Source organism: Rattus norvegicus, chromosome 3 (genome assembly GCF_036323735.1).
Source record: "Rattus norvegicus strain BN/NHsdMcwi chromosome 3, GRCr8, whole genome shotgun sequence".
Lineage (NCBI taxonomy): Eukaryota > Metazoa > Chordata > Mammalia > Rodentia > Muridae > Rattus > Rattus norvegicus.
The window spans coordinates 138389321-138410688 of NC_086021.1; the positions used below are offsets into that span (position 1 = coordinate 138389321).

Genomic DNA, 21368 nt, shown 5'->3' on the forward strand with positions numbered 1-21368 from the left:
CATCATCTGCCATGGCTTCTCACCCTCTCCTCTCTAAACATGAGGTTTATTGATAGGAACCAGTGCACTGGGGTCGAGACTCATATCCCCCGAGAGGCTGGGAGAAAGGGTATTTAAAGGGAGAAACCACAACCCAAGGGGGCAGCGGTGGTATCATTGGAAAATCACAAGAATACCAGTGAAAAATCACAAGGAGAAATTCCCTGTTTCTCTTCATTTATTTTAAAAGGCTCACATTGCAAAGGCTACTCACATTCCCTTTCACATTAAGATAGACTTCCCTCGGGGCTGGAGAGATGGCTCAGCGGTTAAGAGCACTGACTGCTCTTCCAGAGGTCCTGAGTTCAATTCCCTAGCAACCACATGGTGGCTCATAATCATCTGTAATGAGATCTGATTCCCTCTTCTGGTGTGTCTGAAGACAGCTACAGTATACTTATATATAATAAATAAATCTTTAAAAAAAAAAAGATAAACTTTCCTCACTGCCAGTGCAGTGAGGCCTCCAAATGAGGGGACACTGGTGGCATCTGTGCTTTGACACCTGTATTTGGGGATTGCAGGGAAACAGGAAACATCATGGGCTTGCCTAAAGGCCTGATGCCAGACACCCACGCCTTGGTACAGCCACAGAAGCCACTGGAGCCTTTGGAAATTGAGTTAAGTCGAGGTCAGAAGGCAATGCCCCAAATGTGGCACCACAGGCATGCAGATGGAATCCCTAAAGTATCAGTATATCCTGGATTAGTAGAAAATGGAGTCAAGACCCGTAAAGTGACTAAGAGTACCACAGGCAGAACAGACAATGTGGTAGGTCTTGTAGTGAGGAGCCAGGAAAAGCTAGCAAAGATCTAGAGGGGCCTAGAGACTATGGCATTTTCTTGGCCAGAAGGAACAAGTCAAACTAGTACAAACTTGTCTTTCTAAGCAGTGTGTACTACAGTCACAGACATAGGCCTAGCCTGGCTCCTTTCTTGCCCAGGTTGTGAGGTTTGTAAAGATGAACCCCGTCTAATGTTCTGCTTGGACTACTCCATGGACTCACTTTGTAGGGGTAGGATTCTAAGTCAGGAACTGGGCACAGAAAAGGGACTTTACTGCATAGTGAAAAGGCAAAAGGATTACCTCTGGCATTCCTTAGCCCAGCTATGTAAACTGCTACCTGCCAAGAGGAAATGCCGGCTGTGAGGCAGGTAGAGCTGTTGTCCAGCACACAGGGCACACAGGCCACAGTGAGGAGTTTCACCCTGGGGGGTGGGGGGTCAGGAGCTTCTTTCTGCTCTGCATCAGGAGTGAACACTAAGACTGACTAAGATTATCAGCTAAGCTGTAAGCGGGAAGCCCAGCTTAGCCTGCTCCCAGGATCAGAGAAACATGGTTGCTGTTTTTCAGTGGCCTAGGAATAAATGAAACACCCTCCTTTTATCTATATGCACTCCTGAAAGCAGGGGGTTAAGACACCTTCAGTTTGCTTATATCAGCATTGTGATGGGCCCTGCTGAATGTGATGGGAGCCTTTTCTATCATTGAATGCTGCAGAGTACTAAGCATAGAAACAGCCACTTCCAAGACAGTCATTGATTCTCTAGTGAGAAGGAACACAAATAATTGATGTTTTTCATTTCCTGTGCATCCAAGGTTGAGTCAAGTCCGTCAGCCCAGAGTCCTCAGGCCCAGATACAAATGGGAGATAATTTACCAAGACACTGCAACTCCCGAGTTCCTTGGCATTCAGTGGGACAAGATTTGGGCAGTTGTGTGGCAGTATATGCCTGTAACCCAGCACTAGGGAGGCAGAGGTGGACAGATCTTGTGAGGCCAGCCTGGTCTACACACTAAGTTCCAGGACAGCCAGGGATCTCCAAAGGAGAGAAGAAAAGAATCGGTGGGTGGCATTAAGCTCCTCTGCCCGCATGCTGGCAAGTACAAACTCTGAGACAAACTGCTGTTGAACAATGTGTTGGAAGGGACCGTTCTCTTAGCACTACGAGGAGCTAAGGGAATTCAGCCTGGCTCAGCCTAGAAGGATGAACACCAAAGCGTCTTTCTACCTGAGATGCCAGCCCAGGCTGCTCTAGGTTCATGGATAATGAAGACAGAGCCCTTCCTCCAGGCTCTCTGCCAGGGGACCTGGCCATCTGTGCTTATGTTCCACAAAGAAACGTGGAAAGATGCTGAAGGGGAAACATCAAGACTGTGGCTTCAACACTGACAAGCAGACAGGGTCAAGGAAGGTCACCATGATTTTATAAGTTTGTTAGTTAGTTAGTTTGTTTGTTTGAGACAGGATCTCACTTTGTAGCCAAGGTGCCATTGAACGTGTGACAATTCTCCTGCTTCAGACTCCCAAAGTCTGTGATTGTCAGTGTGAGCCACCAAGTCCAGGTGGGTCAGTGAGTGCTACCTGCCTAGTTAAGACTTCCTCGGAAGTTGTCACTGTCTAGTCGGCCTTCATCTCCCAGCTGTAGCTGTAGAGCCAGATGTCCTCCATCAACACCAGTGGCTTTCCCAGTCCACAGGCTTATCTTTCAGTGAATAATTCAGAAAAATATAATGTTTTTTTAAAGACAGGGTCTCACCTGCCAGTAAATAGTGTTGCACACCTTTAATGCCAGCAGTTGGGAGGCAGAGGCAGGTGGATCTCTGAGTTCCAGGCCAACCTGGTCTACAGGGAGAGTTCCAGGACAGCCAGGGCTACACAGAGAGACTCTACCCTGAAAACCATGAAAGAAAGAAAGGAAGGAAGGAAGGAAGGAAGGAAGGAAGGAAGGAAGGAAGGAAGGAAGGAAAGAAGGAAAGAAGGAAAGAAGGAAAGAAGGAAAGAAGGAAAGAAGGAAAGAAGGAAAGAAGGAAAGAAGGCAGGCAGGCAGGCAGACAAGACAGAAAGACATAAAGACAGAAAGACAGAAAGATAGAAAGACAGAAAGCAGAAGAAAAGTTAGTTCTAGGACAGCCAGGGCTACACGGATACAGGTGTACACACACACACACACACACACACACACACACACACACAAAACCAGTTTCACTGTACAACCCAGATGTTTTTACTGTAGCCTGTGACTGCTACTCTCTCACAGAAATGGCAATTATTTTCTCAGACAGGGTCTCATTATATAGTCCCAGACTGGCCTAGAACTTACTATATCTTGTCTCTAACTCAGAGAGATCCACCTGCCTCTGCCTCCTGAGTATTGGGATTAAAAGTGTTAATCACGCCTTGTTAGCAATGACAGTTTTTAAAAGTATTCTCTCCACTGTCACTGCCCTGATGCCCTGACGTTGTTCCCATTCACGCACTGCAATGTCTAACCGGCTATTGTAACTCAGGCTTGCTTTCACTTCTGACCTGTCTACTCAGATTCTGAGGTCACCGATGCATTTCATACTTGCTGTTGTTTTTAAACTGTCTTTCCCTTGAGGTCTCTGCAACATTAAATATAACTGAATTTTCCTGTCCTTGATATCTGAAGTACTGTTTCTTCTCGTTTTACCTTTCAGCCTCCAGGATTTCCCAATCTCCTTCACGTCTCTAGTCTTCTAACCTTTTCAACTCCACATCTGGATCTCAACTACCTGTCAGTGCCTTTTGATCATGGCTTTCAAGTCCAGAACCCAGGACCAGAAGGCCTCTCTTCTTCTCCAATGCTCTCTCCCAGTCCAGCTCTCCCCAGTGTTCCTAGTCCTCTAACTAGAAAGCAGAGGCATCCTGAATATCTCTTCTCCAATTTATGCCCTACAACTACTTTGTCAACAGGTCCTATGAACTGAACCAGGCGTTGTGGTGCACACCTTTAATCCCAGCACTTGGGAGACAGAGACAGGTAATTTGAGGTCAGCCGGGTCTACAGAGTGAGTTCTAGGACAACCAGGGCTACTTTGACTTGAAAAACCAAACCACAACCAACAAACCCAACAAATCCTGATCTACCGGATTACACATTATGGATAGATCCAGACAGCCTTCCTTTCACTCTTGCTGCTGAAGGAGGTGTGACAGTTTATTCTGCTCTCAGCATGTGGGAGGTAGAGGCAGGAGGATCATGAGTCCCAGGCTCACTTGGGCTACACAGTAATTTGAAGACAGGTGGGACTGTATGAGACTCTGTCTCAAAAAAGCGAAGGGGACTGCCACTACTTGGTATACCAAGTCCAGCAGGAACATTCTTCCTCCTTAGCCTCCTGCCTGCACAACAGCCTGCTCAGCTGTCTGCTAAGACAGCAGTTTTTCCTGTCCCTGTGGACTGGCAATGGGATCAGTGGGGCACAAGTATGCTGGGGACACCAAGTTGTTTTCTTCTGTCACATATCTGCTTGCTGGGCTGATTCAGAAAGCTCAACCTAACAAACACATCCCTAGTCAGCACCGCCCCCAGGCACATCCCTGGCCACCCCTCCCACACACACCCCAGGCTCATCCCCTGAGAGCACTGAGCATCTCAGCAGCACTGCAGGGAATTTATCATTTATTCTGGATCTCCAGGACCCCTAAGGATCTTGCTGATTTAGAGGTTCCATTTACTGTTCATTGGCTGCAAGGCCAGGGCAGCTTCTGCTGCTGCTGGGGGGCTTTAGTACATTAAAAGAGAAATTCTGGAGGACGTATGTCTACCCAGCCAGATACAAGGAAGTTGCCAGAGTTTTCCCTGGAACAATTCCATATGCTGTAGATTTCAGAAAGGCAACAAATATCAGAATGTGACAGGCATATAAACAGGAAGTTGAACATATTGCTTACCTTGTGAACACTGGTCAAGACATTTAGGAAAGAGAAATCTAAAGAGAAAAAAAATATTTCAAAACCATTTATTTCAAAGTGATCATTATTTCCTACAAAAGCATGGATTTGGGAGACAATGCAAGCAAAGAATAAGCTGTAGGTATCCCAGATACAACATAAGACACTGGAGCCCGTGTCCATGGAATTCCTACATGCCACACTGCAGGGAGGGTACTGGGAGCTCTTCACATCACAGGAAACAGAGAAAAAAGGCTGCCTCATCCAAGCTCCACCTTTGTAATTTCTGGGGTCAGAGAAGCATTTATCATTGAGTTGCTGAATTACAACCTCAACCCAAGCTGGTCTTTTAGAAAATATATTGTTTGGGCTGGAGAGATGGCTTAGCAGATGAAGACACTGGCTGCTCTTCCAGAGGTCCCAGGTTTGATTCCTAGCACCCACATGGCAGCTCACAGACATCTGAAACTCTAGTTCCAGGGGATCCAACACCCTCTTCTGCCTTCAACAGGCCCTGCATGCATGTGGTACACATACTTATATGTAGGCAAAATACCCATAAACATAAAATAAAAGTAAATCTTTAAAAAAAAAGCATTCCTTTTTGAGTAAGAGGGACTGTGAAGGGAAAATGATTAGAGTTATGGCCATGGGGGACTCTACTAGGGGCCTCAGGGTCCAAGGTTCCATGCTTCTGTTCTGTAAAGTTACTTAGTACTTTGTCTGTGTGTCAGTGTGCACATGCATGCACATGTGCCTTTCCCTGCTGAGCCACCTTGCTGGCCCTAATATGCTTCCCTTCTTTTTTCTTTTTTGTTGTCATCATCGCTGTTCTTGTTTTGGAGGATCTCTCTGTGTAGCTCTGGCTATCTTAGAGCTCACTCTGTAGACTAGGCTAGCCTTGAACCCACAGAGAAAAGAGCCTCCTGTCTCTGCATCCTGAGCGCTGGGACTGAAGACTTGTGCTACCATGGCTGGCCTTCTCATGCTTTTCTGTATTCCTTTATGTGCAAGCTATGGCCTCAGTTCTCTTTACTCTTTTACCCACAAAGTGTTGGGACAATGAGATCCAGGGCACTCTGCATTCTGGGAAAACTGAACTCAGCCCAGTCTGCCTCTCAGAACAGAAGCAGAAGACGACTAACTGGACAGAGGGAGGAGGAGGTGGGAAGATCCAAGTGAGAGTTCACATCAGGCATGGTGGCACATGCCTGAAACAGGAAGTATTTGGGAAGCTGGGGCAGCAGGCCTTTTCCCTTTCAAATCGAGACTGAGATCAGCAGGGCTTCCAGAGGCCCATTTCCAAAACACTGATACAAACAAAAACCAAACAAGATGGAGCTGGTCTTTATCTCTTCAGTATGGAGAAGAAAAAAATTCACACTCCCAAAATACAGATCTGGAATGGTGGTGCATGCCTTTAATCCCAGCACTTGGGGTGGCAGAGACAGGTAGGACCCTGAGCCTAATCTACAGTCTGGGCTACATAGTAGAACCCTGTCTCAAAAAATAAAAATAAATAATTAAAATTAAAATAAGAAACACAATTCCGATGTTATAATACTCCTCTTAGAGAGGGGACTGACCACCGTTGAGAGGAGCTGCCTTGTATCAAGTCCCCACTGAGGACACGAAGGGACACTAGCATCCTGCCCCAGGCCTTCCACACAGGGTGCCTGTCTGGGTCCACAGAGCTCTAAGACTCTGAGTCAGCTCATGTGGTGCTTAGGAGCACAAACCACAGCCGCTCACATACCATATGATCCGGATTTGGTGACTCCTATTTTAGGCTGTAAATCCAGTGATTTTGCCTAACTCTCATGGTTTGTTCCTTAAGATTCTAGGAGGGGGGGTTGGGGATTTAGCTCAGTGGTAGAGCGCTTGCCTAGGAAGCGCAAGGCCCTGGGTTCGGTCCCCAGCTCCAAAAAAAAAAGAACCAAAAAAAAAAAAAAAAAAAAAGATTCTAGGAGGAACTCCTGTGTGCTAAAAGCAGGGCCAAAAGACCAGGAACAAAGACAGAGGCTACACCAGAGGCTCTGGCTCCATTGTGGGGTGTCAGAAGTGTCTGTGTCATTAAGTACCGTCATTTTTTTTTTCTTTTTTTTTCGGAGCTGGGGACCGAAAGTACTGTCATTTTGAAGTTCAATCACGTAGGCCCTTCATGAGACCTGCCTCCTTTCTCATAGCAGCCCTTGGCAATTCACAAAGATTTTCCACAAGGCATCATATCCTGTTACAGGCTGGACATGAGACCTCTGACGTGGGAAGAGGCCAGTAAATTGCTGATGTAAAAGCTGGAGGAGATAAACTCACAGACCCCTGCCTGCCTCTGTCTCTCAAGTGCTGGGATTAAAGTCGTGCACCACTGTGTCAATGACTTTCTTCTTAATCCAACTAAAGGATATTGGTGTTTCTTTTTATGTTGTTTGAGAAAAGGTTTCTTGTGGCCTATGGTGGCTTCTGTATTTAAATATCCATGCAATTTAGCTTTACTTTTATATTTAAATGGCTATCCACTGGGGTTGGGGATTTAGCTCAGCGGTAGAGCGCTTGCCTAGCGAGCTCAAGGCCCTGGGTTCGGTCCCCAGCTCCGGGGGAAAAAAAAAAAGAAAAGAAAAAAAAATGGCTATCCACTTAGCCCATTAACATCTTATAAACTATGTCTGTGGCACACTCATATGTAGGCATACTCACTGTTCGTTTTGCTCTTTTGAGTCAGGGTCTAGGCTGGCCTTGAGCACCTACTTAGTCATTAAGTACTTCTTCCTTTGAGACAGAGTCTCATTTCAGCTTAAGTTGGCTTCTAATTAGTGATCTTCTCATCTCTGCCTCTTGAGTGCTGGGATTATAGACCTTTAGCTACTCCATTTAGCTTTTCTCAGATTTCTTTATTTTCTCCCTTCTTCTCTCATTACTTTCCTCCTCTTTTCTTTCTGTTCCCTTCTTTCCTTTTTTTTTAGCATTGCATGGGACTGAACCCAAAACCCTCCAACAGATCCTTCACGAACACTTACTATGCACTAAGCACTGAAAAGACAAGGCTCCTGTTCTCGCAGGGCTGAGTGAAGTCTGTCTTCTGTATCTCACTCATTATGTGGCTGCACGAGCCAAGCCTGCATACAGACCTGTCTCATTCTGGTGGGGAGGGAAACTCACTGCTGCTGACGTCAGGGCCACACCACGGGCTGGAGGCGGTACTAAGTGTCTACCTGTGCTCCATGTAGCAGCTCAGGGGTTCCACACACACTGTGACAGCACCAATGGTGAAGTAGGACTTGACATTTGGATCTGGGTGAGTCTGCAGGGCTTGGACCACATCAATGACGTCTGTGTAGCTAAAGGAAGAAAGATGGTTAGCTTCCTATAGAATAGGGAAGTGAGGAGAACTGAGCGCTGAGTGTGTGAGAGCTGAAGGGAGACCCACGGGGTCCCTTGCGCTAGCCCGTTTTGTGATTAGAACCCCTAGAATCCAGTGCTTCTGCATTCCCAAGTTCTTTCCGTTCCCCTCAGAGGAAGAGTGGGTGCAGGAGCCAACCTATTCTGTAGATTAGAACCTAGCGACAGGGCTCTGAGGTAGACTGTGTTTTCTCGTCATAACGCAGGGGCTCTGCCAGACTCTGTTTTCTTTAGTTCTTTCCCCGTCTCCTCCCATTTCACAAGGTCATCAGATCCATCAAACACCATTTCTCTTCCCATCTCTGCCTGGATCTCCCTCCGAGCTTGATTTACAGAACCAGTCTGATGTCTTCCCTTAGGAGCGAGGGTTTGTAATCCAAACCCTCAAGCAGGCTCCTCCCAAGTTCCTGTTATTCTAAGCCCAGGGGACTTTACTCTTTCAGATGCTGGGCCAAAAGATCCCGGTCCTCTGTGACTCCATTTTCTCTTGGCCTCAGCATAAACCTGAAAGAGACCACTGCTCACACTCCACTGCGTCCAGGCTGCTACCGTACTTTACCTTGGACACCCCAGTGGTCTCCCAGATGCTCCCCTACTTTTGTCCTGCCTTGATGCAAACTGTTCTCAACACAGAGGTTAGAGGGCTCTGCTAAGCCCTGTGACAGATCCAGTTACTGCTCTGCCCAAACCCTTTAGTGGTTTTCATCTCAGAGCAGAAGCTGAGGCCCTTACAGAGGGCCAGGCAGCCCTGCACCATCTGACCTCTCAGTGCAGGGGGAATTTCCTTACTTATCCCAGCCTGTCCCCTAATCCCAGCACACTGGCCTCCTGGATCGTCAGAACGTGCCGGGCATACCTCTACTCTGCTCCTCAGGCTGGGAAGCTTTACCTCTACTCTGCTCCCTCAGGCTGGGAAGCTTTACCTCTACTCTGCTCCCTCAGGCTGGGAAGCTTTACCTCTACTCTGCTCCCTCAGGCTGGGAAGCTTTACCTCTACTCTGCTCCTCAGGCTGGGAAGCTTTACCTCTACTCTGCTCCTCAGGCTGGGAAGCTTTACCTCTACTCTGCTCCTCAGGCTGGGAAGCTTTACCTCTACTCTGCTCCTCAGGCTGGGAAGCTTTACCTCTACTCTGCTCCTCAGGCTGGGATGCTCTTTTCCTCGGCAACCGCCTGCCTGGCTTCCTTTTGGTTTCTGCTCAGTGTCACTTTGTTGGGGTCTGTGGTGCTGGGGATGAACTCAGTGTTGCACACACTAGTTGAGTGCTCTACCTCTGAGCTTCCTTGAGTGGCATCTTCGGGAGACATCTTGTGCCTACAGACACTGTAGTCATGGTGATGCTTCTTGTACCCCTGTGTCTCCCTCCCACAGGTTTTCCTGAGCACACCGACTGTCAGTGACAGACTCGCTGCTTTTCTTTGTGTGCTTCTTGGGTCTCGCCTTTCCTCACTTAGTTCTCTGCAATGAGGTGTCTGTTCAGTGTTACAGTCTCTGAAGCCTAAAGCAATACAGATCAATAGACTGGACATTCGACCTCCATCAGACCTTGAGGTTGCTCTAAGAAGGGGCCTCCTCACCCTGCAGAGGACAGCAGTGTCCCACAGGACACAGACTGTTATCAAAGGTTCTGAGTCTATGGAGAGATATTAAACCCGATGGCAGTCTGACAGGTCAGGTGGACCTGTGCTTGTATGGGTCTTAGGGAGACCAGTGGTGGGTGGGGAGTGGGTGCAGCCTGCCAGAGCTATGTCCTAAGTTCCCGTGATCAACTCACCTGTAAAAAGGCCCTTGGCTTTATCCCAGCTTAGAACATCGTCCTCACAGCCTTGCCCAATCATCAGATACTCAGGGAGAACAGGCTGTGCTAAGTTCTAGAGTTTCCCCATGGGAGTCTGGCTGTTTGAGTGTTATTTACTTGTTTTTCATTTTAGAGAGACTCTTGCTGTGTAGCCATAGGTGGCTTGGAACTTGCTACCTAGAACATGTTGGCCTTGAACTTGTGGAATCCTGCTTTAGCCTCCAAAGTGTAAGGATTACAGGGTTTTGTCACTATACCTGGCTTGCACTATGGTTGGCTTGCTCAAGAAACTGCTGAGTGAGTCTTGGCTGGCCCCTGCTCCCTGGCTGCTCTCCTTGGACATGTATACATCCGTATCCAGTGCAGTGCTTGTGTGGGCCTGGGTGCAGAGAACCCCAACACTGCTTCCATGTATATATGTGTAGTGTGTACATGGTATAAGGGGAAGGAACCTGAGGCCTTTACAGCAACACATCTGAAAATAAAGGATTTCCGAGGGGAAAGGACTTCTGAGAGTGAGGCCAGCATGGGTCAGGTAACAAGGTGCCGGTCCACTAAGGCTATGGAACAAGGCTGCTCTTTCCTTGTTTGTTTTATTTTAGGTGTATCAATTTTATGTCAAGATGGTTAAATTTCCAAAACAAAAGATCCCCTTTGTAACCATGTCTACTTTGCTATCGCCTACCCTATCCCTAAAAGCTTGGCAATTATATACCCGACTCTTAAAGGTAAAGGAGCACTCTTGGAGCAGGGGGTGTGGCTTAGTTGCTGGAGTAGAAGCAACAGTGTCACTGCCTGTACTAAACTGGGCATAGGGACACATGCCTATAACTCTGCATTTGGGATGTAGGTCACAAGTTCAGGGTTATCCTCAGCTACACTTGAGGTTAGCTCATAAGAAATGAGGCCTTGTCTCAAAAAATGGAACAGAAACAAATAAAAACTCTTTACTTTCGTTTTTGAAACAGTAGCTCTCATGCCTCTGGGATGGTGCTAAGCTGAGTGGAAACATGCTACTTTGGAAACTAAAGAAAGCTCTGTCTTATCACAAGTTTTTTTCCAAAGACCTAAGGTGTGCTGATGATGGGGGAGCAAAGGAACTGGGGAGAAAGCTTGGCACCTGGGAGAGCTTGCTGTTCTTCCAGAGGTCCTGAGTTTGAGACTCAGAACTCACCCTAGGTAGCTCAGAGCCTCCTGTAACTCTAGCTCCAGAGGATCTGATGCTCTCCCTGGGCCTCTGTGAGCACCAGCATACACATGACATATGTAGACACTCACATATAAAAAACCAAAACTCAGGGCTGGAGAGGCGGCTCTGAGGTTCAGTTTCTAACACTTACATCGTGGCTTACAATAGTCTCTAACTCTAGTGCTAGGGGAATCTGATGCCCTCTCCTGGCCCCCATAGGGGCACATGGTACACATACATACATACACGGAAGCAAAACACTCACACACATTAAAAAAATCTTCAAAAAAGAAATCAGAGATCTACTGATGAAAACAGAAGCTGGATTTGAGAAACGAGCCAAGTGTTACGGTGCACGTGCAGAAGCCCAGACCACACAGTAAGACGAAAGAGGGAAAAACGCTTGATACGAGGAGCCCCCGCCATCTTCCTTACCAACTCAGTAATGCCCAGTGCCAAGGAGTAGCTTTACAAGCTATAGCAGGTAACTGTACATTACCTTTTGGATAAAAAAACTGAGTTGAATCTCCAGGTGCCTTAATAAAGAGTTGCAGCCCTTAGCTGCTATCCTCATATAATCCAGGCTGACGTGAACTCATTATGTAGCCAGAGGCTGATCTTCCCGATTCTACCTTACAAGTCCTGGATTTGTAAGTGTGTGCCATCATGGCTGGACATAGCTGTTCTACTGACTGGCGTCCATTACAGTAGCCACTGAGGTCCCTCACATTCTGTGGTATGACTAGGTGAATGTTGGGTACATGTCCAACATTTTCACAAACCTACAGTCAGATAAGGAATCAAAAATATTCTCTGAAATAATAGAAAATGGAAACGACTCTAGCTGTGGATACTGACAAACTGGCAAAGTCTCTTCCAGGTCCCCACTCCCAATGACTCTGAGTTCTGGCAAGGGCAGAAGGTAGGGATGCTGGTTTGATCCATTCCTCTGACTAGTACAAGCAACAGAAAACAAACCAGATTCTCCCTTTGATGACCACATGGCCTAAAGGGCTGGCAGAAGGAAACCGCAGATGGGGTCAGACTGCAACAGGGTCTACGAGTGCAAGAAAGGCCCAAGAGTGCACATTTGCACCTGCCTCCCTCCTCAGGAACGCCATCCCAGCTCCTTCCAGGTCCCCTCGTTACACCAGGAATCCAAACAGAGCTTTGGATCTGGGCCTATTCTTTACTGGAAACAACAGGCTGCTGCAAACACTAATTATTGTGAGGATAGCACAAAGGTTCTTTACAACCATAACACTAGAAACAAGCCCAGCCCTGTTCTGTTCTGTTCTGACCCAACACATTCCCTCTTGGGTCCAGGTGATAAAGGACTTTAAGGCAGTCCTCCATGGAAGGGTGGTGACCAGGAGTTCTCTGGAGCAGTGGGTAAAGCATTGGCTGTGCAAGCATGAGGATGCAAGTCTGGATCCTCAGCACCCAGGGCAAAAAAAGACATGGCTGTGCCTCCTGTAACCCCAGGGCTGTGAGAGACAGACAGGAGGCAGCCAGCCTAGCTCCACTTTCAGTGTAAGACCCTGACTCAAAGGAGTAAGTCAGAGATATAGCACGGCCATGATGCAAAGGTGGGCACACAGGGGTACACATATACACATACATCCATCTCCATAGCACACACACAGACACACAGACACACAGACAGAGACAGGAGACAGAGAGACAGAGACAGAAGATCCACATTCCCTCTGACAATAATGATACTTATCAGGGACTTAGGACTTGGAGTTAGAAAGTAGAAACTCCCTGCTCAATTGTACTCTGCAAATTTCTCACTGTGGGTCCCATGAAACTCTTCTGGAATAACTACTGGGAAATGGGCATGGCACTTATAAACTATGTAGGCACCACGTCTGCAATTCCAGAAGAGGGGGGAGTAGAACAGATGAGGCTTCCATGTCTAGACGGCAAGGTTAAACTACTGTCACTCTAAGAATTACTGGAGAACTTTTATGAGCTCTCCTGATTCTTCACCTCTTGGAGATACTACAATATGGAAGCCAAACCAAAACACGTGCGGCCGTCAGTTCCCCTTAGCCATGCTATGGCAACAGCACCCTGGTCTTCCTGAGGAGTGTCGATAGCATTAGGGCACAGAGAAGGTAACAAGAAGCCGAGGCCCCCACTCTCACTTCCATTCCCAGGTCTCCACACTCACCCTTGCAGTGCTACCAACAGCCTGGTCTTCTTGCGGATGTAGGCTGACTGGCGGGCAGAGCGGTTCTGTTGGGCCTCCAGGGCACTGGAAAGGTATTTCTGGAAGTGGGCAGCATGGAAACATTCAGAGCTGTCCATGACTTGGCGGTATACCATCCATCTGGAAGCAGCAAAGGTAATCTAAGCACAAGGCTACATACGGCTTGGTCCTGAGAAGTCAGTCATGGATATAAATGTGACCAGTATTCTCAAAGATAACGTTGCCAATGACTATGGAGAGAAGGCTACTGTGGCATCACAAAAAAAGACAGAGGGCACTAATTGGACTGGAAGTTCAGTAACCTGAAACCCAAATCCATGGAGTTTTTGATAGGAAATATCTTCATGGGGTGGGAGTGGGGGAAGACAGGTAATGCATGGCCCGGAAGCCTCCGCCGAGAGAGAGACTTCTGGCCAGGCAGTGATTTCCGGAATCAAATGGCTTTAGCTTCATGCTCCATAAAGCTAGTAAGAAATGGGAAGGTCACGAATTCAGACTTTTAGAGTAAGAACCAGGAATGGTGGCACATGTCAATAATGCCAGCAGTCAGAGAGCTGAAGCACAGCACTGCTAACCAGTTTGAGGTCGTTCTGGTTATTATGTCAGAGAGACAGAGGCAAGGTTGGGGAGAGGGAGCGGGGGAGGGAAGAGGGAGGAAGAGAGAAGCACACACAAACTGGGCATTTGGAAGATGCAAGCAGAAAGATCAAGGATCCAATCCAAAGTCACCTTCAGCCTCAGCAGGTTCAAGGCTATCCTGAAGTAATAAAATTCTATCCCCTAAATAAAAAGAAAGCTTACAGGACAAAGTCCTAGATGTGAGGACCTGGTTAACCTGTAAATGCAGTGTAATGAAGAGACAGTGGATGACTGCTGTGTCAGGAACGCCATGTTAAATGCCAGTAGATGTCTAATGCTTCCCCACACCAGGGCAGGCCATGATCTCTTTCCCGAAGCAAACGGAGATGTCATACGAACCTGCCATACTCCTTATGTAGAGTGACCAGGAAAGCACAGAGCTTGCTAGCATGACAGCCTGGGAGACCAGTTACAATGCTGATGACGACCTACAGGAAAGAAAGCCATGTGGGTTTCTAATTCCACTGAGGAGTCCTGAAGAGAGAAAGAAACCCAAGTCCAGAGCAAGGCTTTGTGGGTTTGGACTTCAGCACGGCTGTTCACTAGCTCTCACTCAGATTTTGAGTGAATGGCAAAGTCTGAGGTCCTGGGTAGTTTTCTCTAAACCTGACAGGAGCCAGAGTCAAATGGGAAGAGGCATCTCAATTAAAAAAAGTCTCCATCAGATTGTCCAGTTGCTCTGCAAGAACAACCAGTGCTCTGAACCACTGAGCCATCTCTCCAGCCCTGGGTGTGGGCTTCCTAGGAGTCACCCAGCCAGGTGCTCTTATTTAAAGCCCACTCCTGTAGCACTTTTTAAGTAAACTACCACAAGGTAGGCATTTTTCTTTTTGTTCTTCAACCTGTCATCTAAAGGAAAAATAGAGTGTTCTATGGAAGGGAAGGTCTGTCGGCCTTTCTGACGAGCACCTTACACTCCACAGAAACAACACAGCTTCCAAAGGAACGGTGGGTGAGGCAAGTGCTGGGAAACGTGAGGCAGGAGCACATTAAGGTCTATCCTGGGGAAGAAAATGCTCATCCTGGTGACCACAATATGGGCAGCCTTCCCTCTTCTAACAAGACATGGTGTCATACACTAGTAGGTTCAGTCACTGTCACAACCACAAAGAACTGACAGTCTGAGAACACACAGGGAGAGTTTAAAAGACCTGGAGAAGCAAGGAGGGTTTGGCAAGATGTCACAGTGGGTCCCTGTCATGGGGTCTGGCCTGACAGTCTGTGCACAAAGTGGGTTTCCTGTGTCTCGTTATCTGTACTTGGGGAAGGGGACACACTTATGGAAGGACTCCACCTATGCCCTGGTAATTGATGCAGGCCTGCAGATTATCCCACTATAAACTCCCAGCAGGCTGGTGAACTCCTCTACCTTGTCACTCTCTAATCTGTGAGTGGGGCTGGTCTCAGCTTGCTGCAGCAGGCTAAGAAGATGGGCTCGCATCACAGGCTCCTGACCAATGCTGCCAAGGGCAAAATGCTGGAGAAACCTAGAAAAACAAAGACAACTGTCACATCACTGTCACCAGCCTCTTTTGACATGTCCACTCATATTAGTAACTTCTTACCTAAGTGCTAAAACATAACCCTTAGAGAGATTCTTTCTATGATATATATGTGTATGTGGCAGGTGACTACCCTTTCCAGGCGTAAGAAGCTATAATGAAGGAGCTCAGAAAGGACCAACACTGAGGCCTCGTACATTTCAAAAGCTGAAACAGTAAATGTCTAGAGCTACATGCTTAGAACTCACCGGTCCAACTCAGGGAGTTTAGCTGAGAGCAGTTTTGGGGAGCTCCAGTCCTGTGCAGGATGGCTCAGGGCACTGAAGAGCTTCTGTGCATTGGAGTACCTAGATCACCAAGGGCTGATTAGTGCTGCACCTCCCAAAGCAAAGGCACCTTACACAGCTAGTTCCAAAGTCTCCAAGCCAGAAACATAACAGTCAATACCTCCCAAGTAAGTACTGCACTGACTTAGAGCCGGGTGCCAGTGTGTGGCAGCTGTCATGCCTGTCATGCCTGTCATGCCCATACAAGGGTGGTCTTGGTTTTGAGGTTTTTTCACAAGGTCTCAGTTGTAATTCTTAGTTACAGTGCTTTGAGGAGATGTACCCTAAAAGTCTTGGGCATCTGAATACTTAAGCCCCCAGTTGGTGGCTGTTTGGGGAGAAGGAAAGAGGTCTTGCTGGAGATACGCCATCGCTCTCTCCGCCTCCTGTCTGTAGTCTGAGATGTGTGAGCTTGGAGCTGCTGTTCTAGCTAGCTGCTGCCCAAATCCACCATCATGGACTCTTCATTCCTCTGGAATCATAAGCCCAAATAAATCCTTCCTTCTGTACACTGTTCATGGTATTATCACAGCATCAGAAATCTCAAAAAGATATCACCAGATTTCCTCCTCCCCCCTCTACCTTTCTAGAGTCTCAAGTAGCCTAGGCTAGCCTCCAAGTTGTTACATAGCTGAGTATGATCTTGAGCTTCTGCTCTTCCTGCCTCTACCTCTCAAGTACTGGGATTACAGGAATGGGTGACCATGCTACTTATGCACGCCAGGCAAGTGCTCTTCCAACTGGGCCACATCCTCAGCTTGGATTTCATCTGTCTGTCTGTCTGTTTCCTCAAGCATTCCTACCACCTACGTGTGGGCAACAGTGACATGACTATAGGCCCTTTCAGAAGCCAAGACCCCTCTGTTACATAACGTGAGTCACCCTGCAGAGAAAGCACACCCACAAAGCTTAGGGAATCCAGCACAAACACTGGGGACAGCCACTTACAATTTCTTTTGTTCCACAGATAATCCATCCTCCTGGATCACTTTTAAAGAAAGCCCTGAGTTATCTTGCTGTTGCCAAGGGGAGAAGACCTAAACAAAACAGAATTTAAACAAAGAACACTTTAAAGCCTAACAGGATAGAGAATGCACAGGGGACCCAATGACGGCTAAAAATCAGCACTGTCCATGCAGAGAACAACATCATTACAAACAAGCTGGCTTCAAATGACACCGGAAAGCAATTCTGTTCAGTGCTTTTCAGAGCCAGAAATGCCTTTCTGGGTTCCTGTTCTCACAGACTGTGACCTTCAAGAAGTAGGAAGCCTGGAATAAGGTGTCAGGAACACTGTTCTTGCTGCAAGAGCATGTTCCTCCCTGGTGGCAGGACCAGCAGGCAGTGGTGGCCTCAGGGGCAGAGGGACACCTGAAAGGAATGCTTTAACCTATGTCTAGGCTCCTAGGAGCAGTGCAAGCATGAGCAGGTGGCAGGCAGGAAGGCCCAGCAGGGAGGGGGGACACAGCATGATGAGATCTCTTCAGCTTTGTCCCCTGTATTCTATGGTTGTCCTGAAGAAGGGATGCTGCTCATAAGGTGATCCACATCCTTTCAGGAAGCTCTACCAGCCATGATCCGAGTCACTGTTCTGGCTATGGCTTCGTCTCTAAGTACATCACATAATCCATTCATTCTTTCTCCCCTTTCCACACTCTCTGTTAGAAACAACATCTCCTATAGCCCAAGATGGCCTCATGCTTGCTCTGTAGCTGAGGTTGGTCTTAGAACTCCTGATATTCCTGCCCTACCTGCAAAGTGCTGGAATAACAGTCATGTGCCACTATACCTTATGGAGTCATGGAATCTGTGGTCAGTTCCTTCCCTTATAGAATATGTACGGAGCACAGCTGTGAGTAGACTGCCATGTAGAGCCATTTACAAAGGCAGGGAGCGAACTGCAGTCCACAGAGGAGAGCATAGGTAGGATAGTGAGCTCGGGCTTGTTACTGAACATGAGAGGGGACAAGCAGATTTCATTTCTGTAGGCTCCCATCCCTCACCACTCAAAACACCTGCAACGTTTCCATTCCCTAAATCTTCAACATTGTTTTTAATCTTTTTGTTGTTATTTATGCTTTTAGAGAGTGTCTTACATAGCCCAGGCTGGCCTTGAACTCCTTATCTACCTAAGGTCAGCCTTGAACTCCTGATCCTCCTGCCTCTGCCTCCTAGGTACTAGGATTACAAGTTTGCACTACCACACCTGGCTATAACTATCACTTTAATGACATCACTGCTAGTTCTTTCTAATTAAAAAAAACCAAACACCAAACACTTATAGTTATTTGTACAGGTGTTTTGCCTGTATGTTTGGCACCACATGTGTGTACTGCCCTCAGAGGCCAGAAAAGGGCACTGGATCTCCTGGACTGGAGTTATAGATGGTTGTGAGCCACCATGTGGGTGATGAAAATCAAACCACAGTCCTTTACAAGAGTGGCAGACTCTTCACCACTGAGTCATTTCTTCAGGCCCCAACTCCGTATCTTTTTTTGGAGACAGGGTCTTACCATGTGGCTTTAGGTGGCCTAAAATTCAATATGGAGACCAGGTAGGCCTCAAATTCACAAGAGATCCATCTGCCTCTGCCTCCCAAACGCTGGGAATAAAGGAATAAGCCACTACTGACTTTAAATCATCATTAATTTGTTCTAAGGCGGGGGCTGGAGAGATGGCTCAGTGGTTAAGAGCACTGACTGCTCTTCCAGAGGTCCTGAGTTCAAATCCCAGCAACCACATGGCGGCTCACAACCATCTGTAATGGAATCCGATGCCCTCTTCTGGTGTGTCAGAAGACAGCTACAGTGTACTCACATACAAAATAAATAAATAAATCTTTAAAAAAATTTTTTTTCTAAGGTACCATCTTACCATTTAAATTGCTATGAGGAAAAAAAGGTATCTATTTTGCGAATTAATAACAGATGTTACCTCTGAGTAAAATGCTTGATAAATCTTTGATCTGGGGAAAAGGGCAATCATCAGGAAATTGCTTGATCCGTGGAAATGAACTGGGAGATGAGGAAGGATGGAGCTTCGGAAGTCTATGAGAAGGGCAGCCACCACGCTGGTGGAGTCCTGGAAAGAGGAGGAGGAGGAGCTTCAGAGAGCCATCTTCAGGATCTCAGTCCCGCTGGTGTCAGCACACACAGGACAGCTGCCTTTCAGTTATTCCCAGTTATTATTTAATGAATTTAGAAACAGACTTGCTCTCCAACTCTCACCTACAGGAGAAAAAAGACCACTACAGGGTCTTTTACTTGGAGGGGCATGGTCTCACCAAGGACCCAAGCAGCTTTGAACTCACAATCCTCTTGCCTCAGTTTCTCAAACAGCTGGGATCAGAGGCATGCGTTGTCCCACTGGCTTCGATATATATACATTTTCCCAAACTAAAAATGCCACTTCCTTCTAAGGTGTTGGTTTAGGGGATGGGAGAGATTTGAGTGTGGTTCGTGAAGTCCAGGTCGGACGCAGCTCACCATGGCGTAGAGGATGACCTTGCATTTTTGATAGGCTTGGGTCACCTCACCCAGGTAAGGTATTCATTTCTCATCATAAAAAGAATTTCTGTCACTCAGTGGGTTGTTGTTCGTTCTTCCGAGTCTCCTTTGATGCACAGATTTTTAAATTTATCTTTGTTTTTTTGAGAAGGGTTTTGCTATGTAGCCTTGACTCACCTGAACTCACAGTGAGCCTCCTGCCTCAGCCTCCAACAGACAAATGTCATCAAGCTCAGCTAGCCCATTTTTTAAGAATTATCTGAGCCTGTGAGATGGCTTGGCTGGTAAAAGTGATTGCGGCCAAGCTTGACAACCTGACAAGTTTGATGCCTGGAGATCTACAAAGTGGGGGAGAGAATCATGTCCCTCAAGTTTTTCTCTGACCTCCACACATACCCCATGTTAAACTCTACTCCAAGGAACAGCAATTTCAGGGTTCACAGTATGATCAAATATCCTGCAACAGTGCAGGATATTTTGACCTCACAAAAAGGCCCATGCCACCATGCCCAACCTCAGGTTAAGCAAGTACTTTAACCACTGAGTCTTCTCTAGCCCTTCTTTAGAACTTAATTTTTTAAAGACATGGTGTGATGTTTCCTCTTTGTAACAGGATCTATTGGATACTAGCTCCATAGATAAGACTAGCTTTGAAATCACAGAGATCCACCTACCTCAGCCTCTAGCATACTGGGATTAAAAGTATATGCCTGTTGTGATGGTTAGTTTTTAATCTGTCAATTTGACATAATCTAGAATTACCTAGGAAGAGTCTTAATTGAGGAATTGTCATAAGAAGTTGGTCTGTGGGTGTGTTTATGGAGGACTGTCTTGATCAGTAACTGATGTGGGAAGACCAAGTCAGCTGTGGGTAGCAATCATTCCCCGTTGTGTATGAATAGAGACCTTATGAGTAGAAAAAGCCAAGTAAGCATGAGTAAGTGGACAAGCAAACAAAACAAGCAAGGACGAGGTTAGATCAGGCTGGCTATGAACTCATCTGTGGAGGACTGTCTAGTTTGACGTAAGACCAGCACACTATGCACCAGAGGCATCATTTTTTAGGCAAGGGACCCTCGACAGTCTAAGAAAGGCAAAGCTAAACAACAAGCAAGCTTGGATGTGCCCACTCATCTCTGCTGTTACTTTAATTTTATGTGTATGAGTGTTCTGTTTGCATGTCTGTGTGCTGCACTATGTGTGTGCACTACCCATGGAGATCAGAGGACGGCCCTGGATTCCCTGGGAATGGTTATGAGCTGCCCAGTGGGTGCTGGGAATGGAGGTCAGGCCCTCTGGAAGAACAGCTAGTACTGTCTTTTAACTGCTCAGCCATCTCTTCAGGCCATCCTTTGCTCTTGCCTGTGAAGGTAATATGGCTATCTGCTTCAAGGTCTTAGCACTGTGACTTCCCTTCCTAAATGAACTGTAACCAAAGTTGCTTTTTGTCAGAGTATTTGTTACAAAAACTGAAAGAAGCTAGTGCACAAGGTCTCTCTATATAGTCCTTGCTAGCACGAGCTTCCTATGTGGCCCTGGCTGGCCTTCACCTTGTGTAATCTCCTGGCATCAGCCCCGGGTTACAGTTACGTACCACCACATCTAAGGACTTCCTAAGCTTAGAAAGTCTTTCTACCCGAGATTAATTATATCTTATTGACTTCTGAGATTTTAAAATATTTAATTCTGGGCTGGAGAGACTGCTCAATGAGTAAAAGCACTTGTCGCACAGCCTGATAACCTGAATTTGATGACCAGAACTCACAAGAAGGAACTGACTCCCCTGAACACTGACTGTCCTCAGATCTCCATGTGTATATCGTGTGGTATGAGTGCCTCTTCCTTATCAGTTAATAAGTTAAAGAAAAGTTAAAAGTTAAAACTATGTAAATCTATTAGACATTTATTTTGATTGAAAGGCTTTACTCAATTTTTATGTGTGTAAATGTCTGCATGTGAGTGCAGGAGAGACCAGTGCACAGGCTGAATCCTCTTGGAGTCTGAGTTAAAGACCATTGTGAGTGGCTCAACATGGGTACTTGACTCTATGGAAGAGCA

The 21368-nt window shown here is 46.8% G+C and overlaps 1 protein-coding gene across 7 annotated transcripts in view; it reads right to left on the reverse strand.

Annotated features, from left to right (window-relative positions):
* Positions 1–21368, reverse strand: part of Dnaaf9 (dynein axonemal assembly factor 9) — a 134741-nt gene that overhangs the window by 18350 nt on the left and 95023 nt on the right. For 6 of the 7 annotated variants that reach the window (XM_039105694.2, XM_017591986.3, XM_063284379.1 and 3 more), the window contains 8 exons: positions 18739–18885; positions 16753–16841; positions 15727–15825; positions 15346–15463; positions 14316–14404; positions 13299–13457; positions 7948–8073; positions 4739–4776 (listed from right to left, as the gene is read on the reverse strand). In XM_039105694.2, coding sequence (XP_038961622.1) covers positions 4739–4776; positions 7948–8073; positions 13299–13457; positions 14316–14404; positions 15346–15463; positions 15727–15825; positions 16753–16841; positions 18739–18885 — 865 coding nt within the window. The remainder of the gene's footprint in view (positions 1–4738; positions 4777–7947; positions 8074–13298; positions 13458–14315; positions 14405–15345; positions 15464–15726; positions 15826–16752; positions 16842–18738; positions 18886–21368) is intronic. The other variant, XM_063284380.1, reaches the window with a different exon arrangement.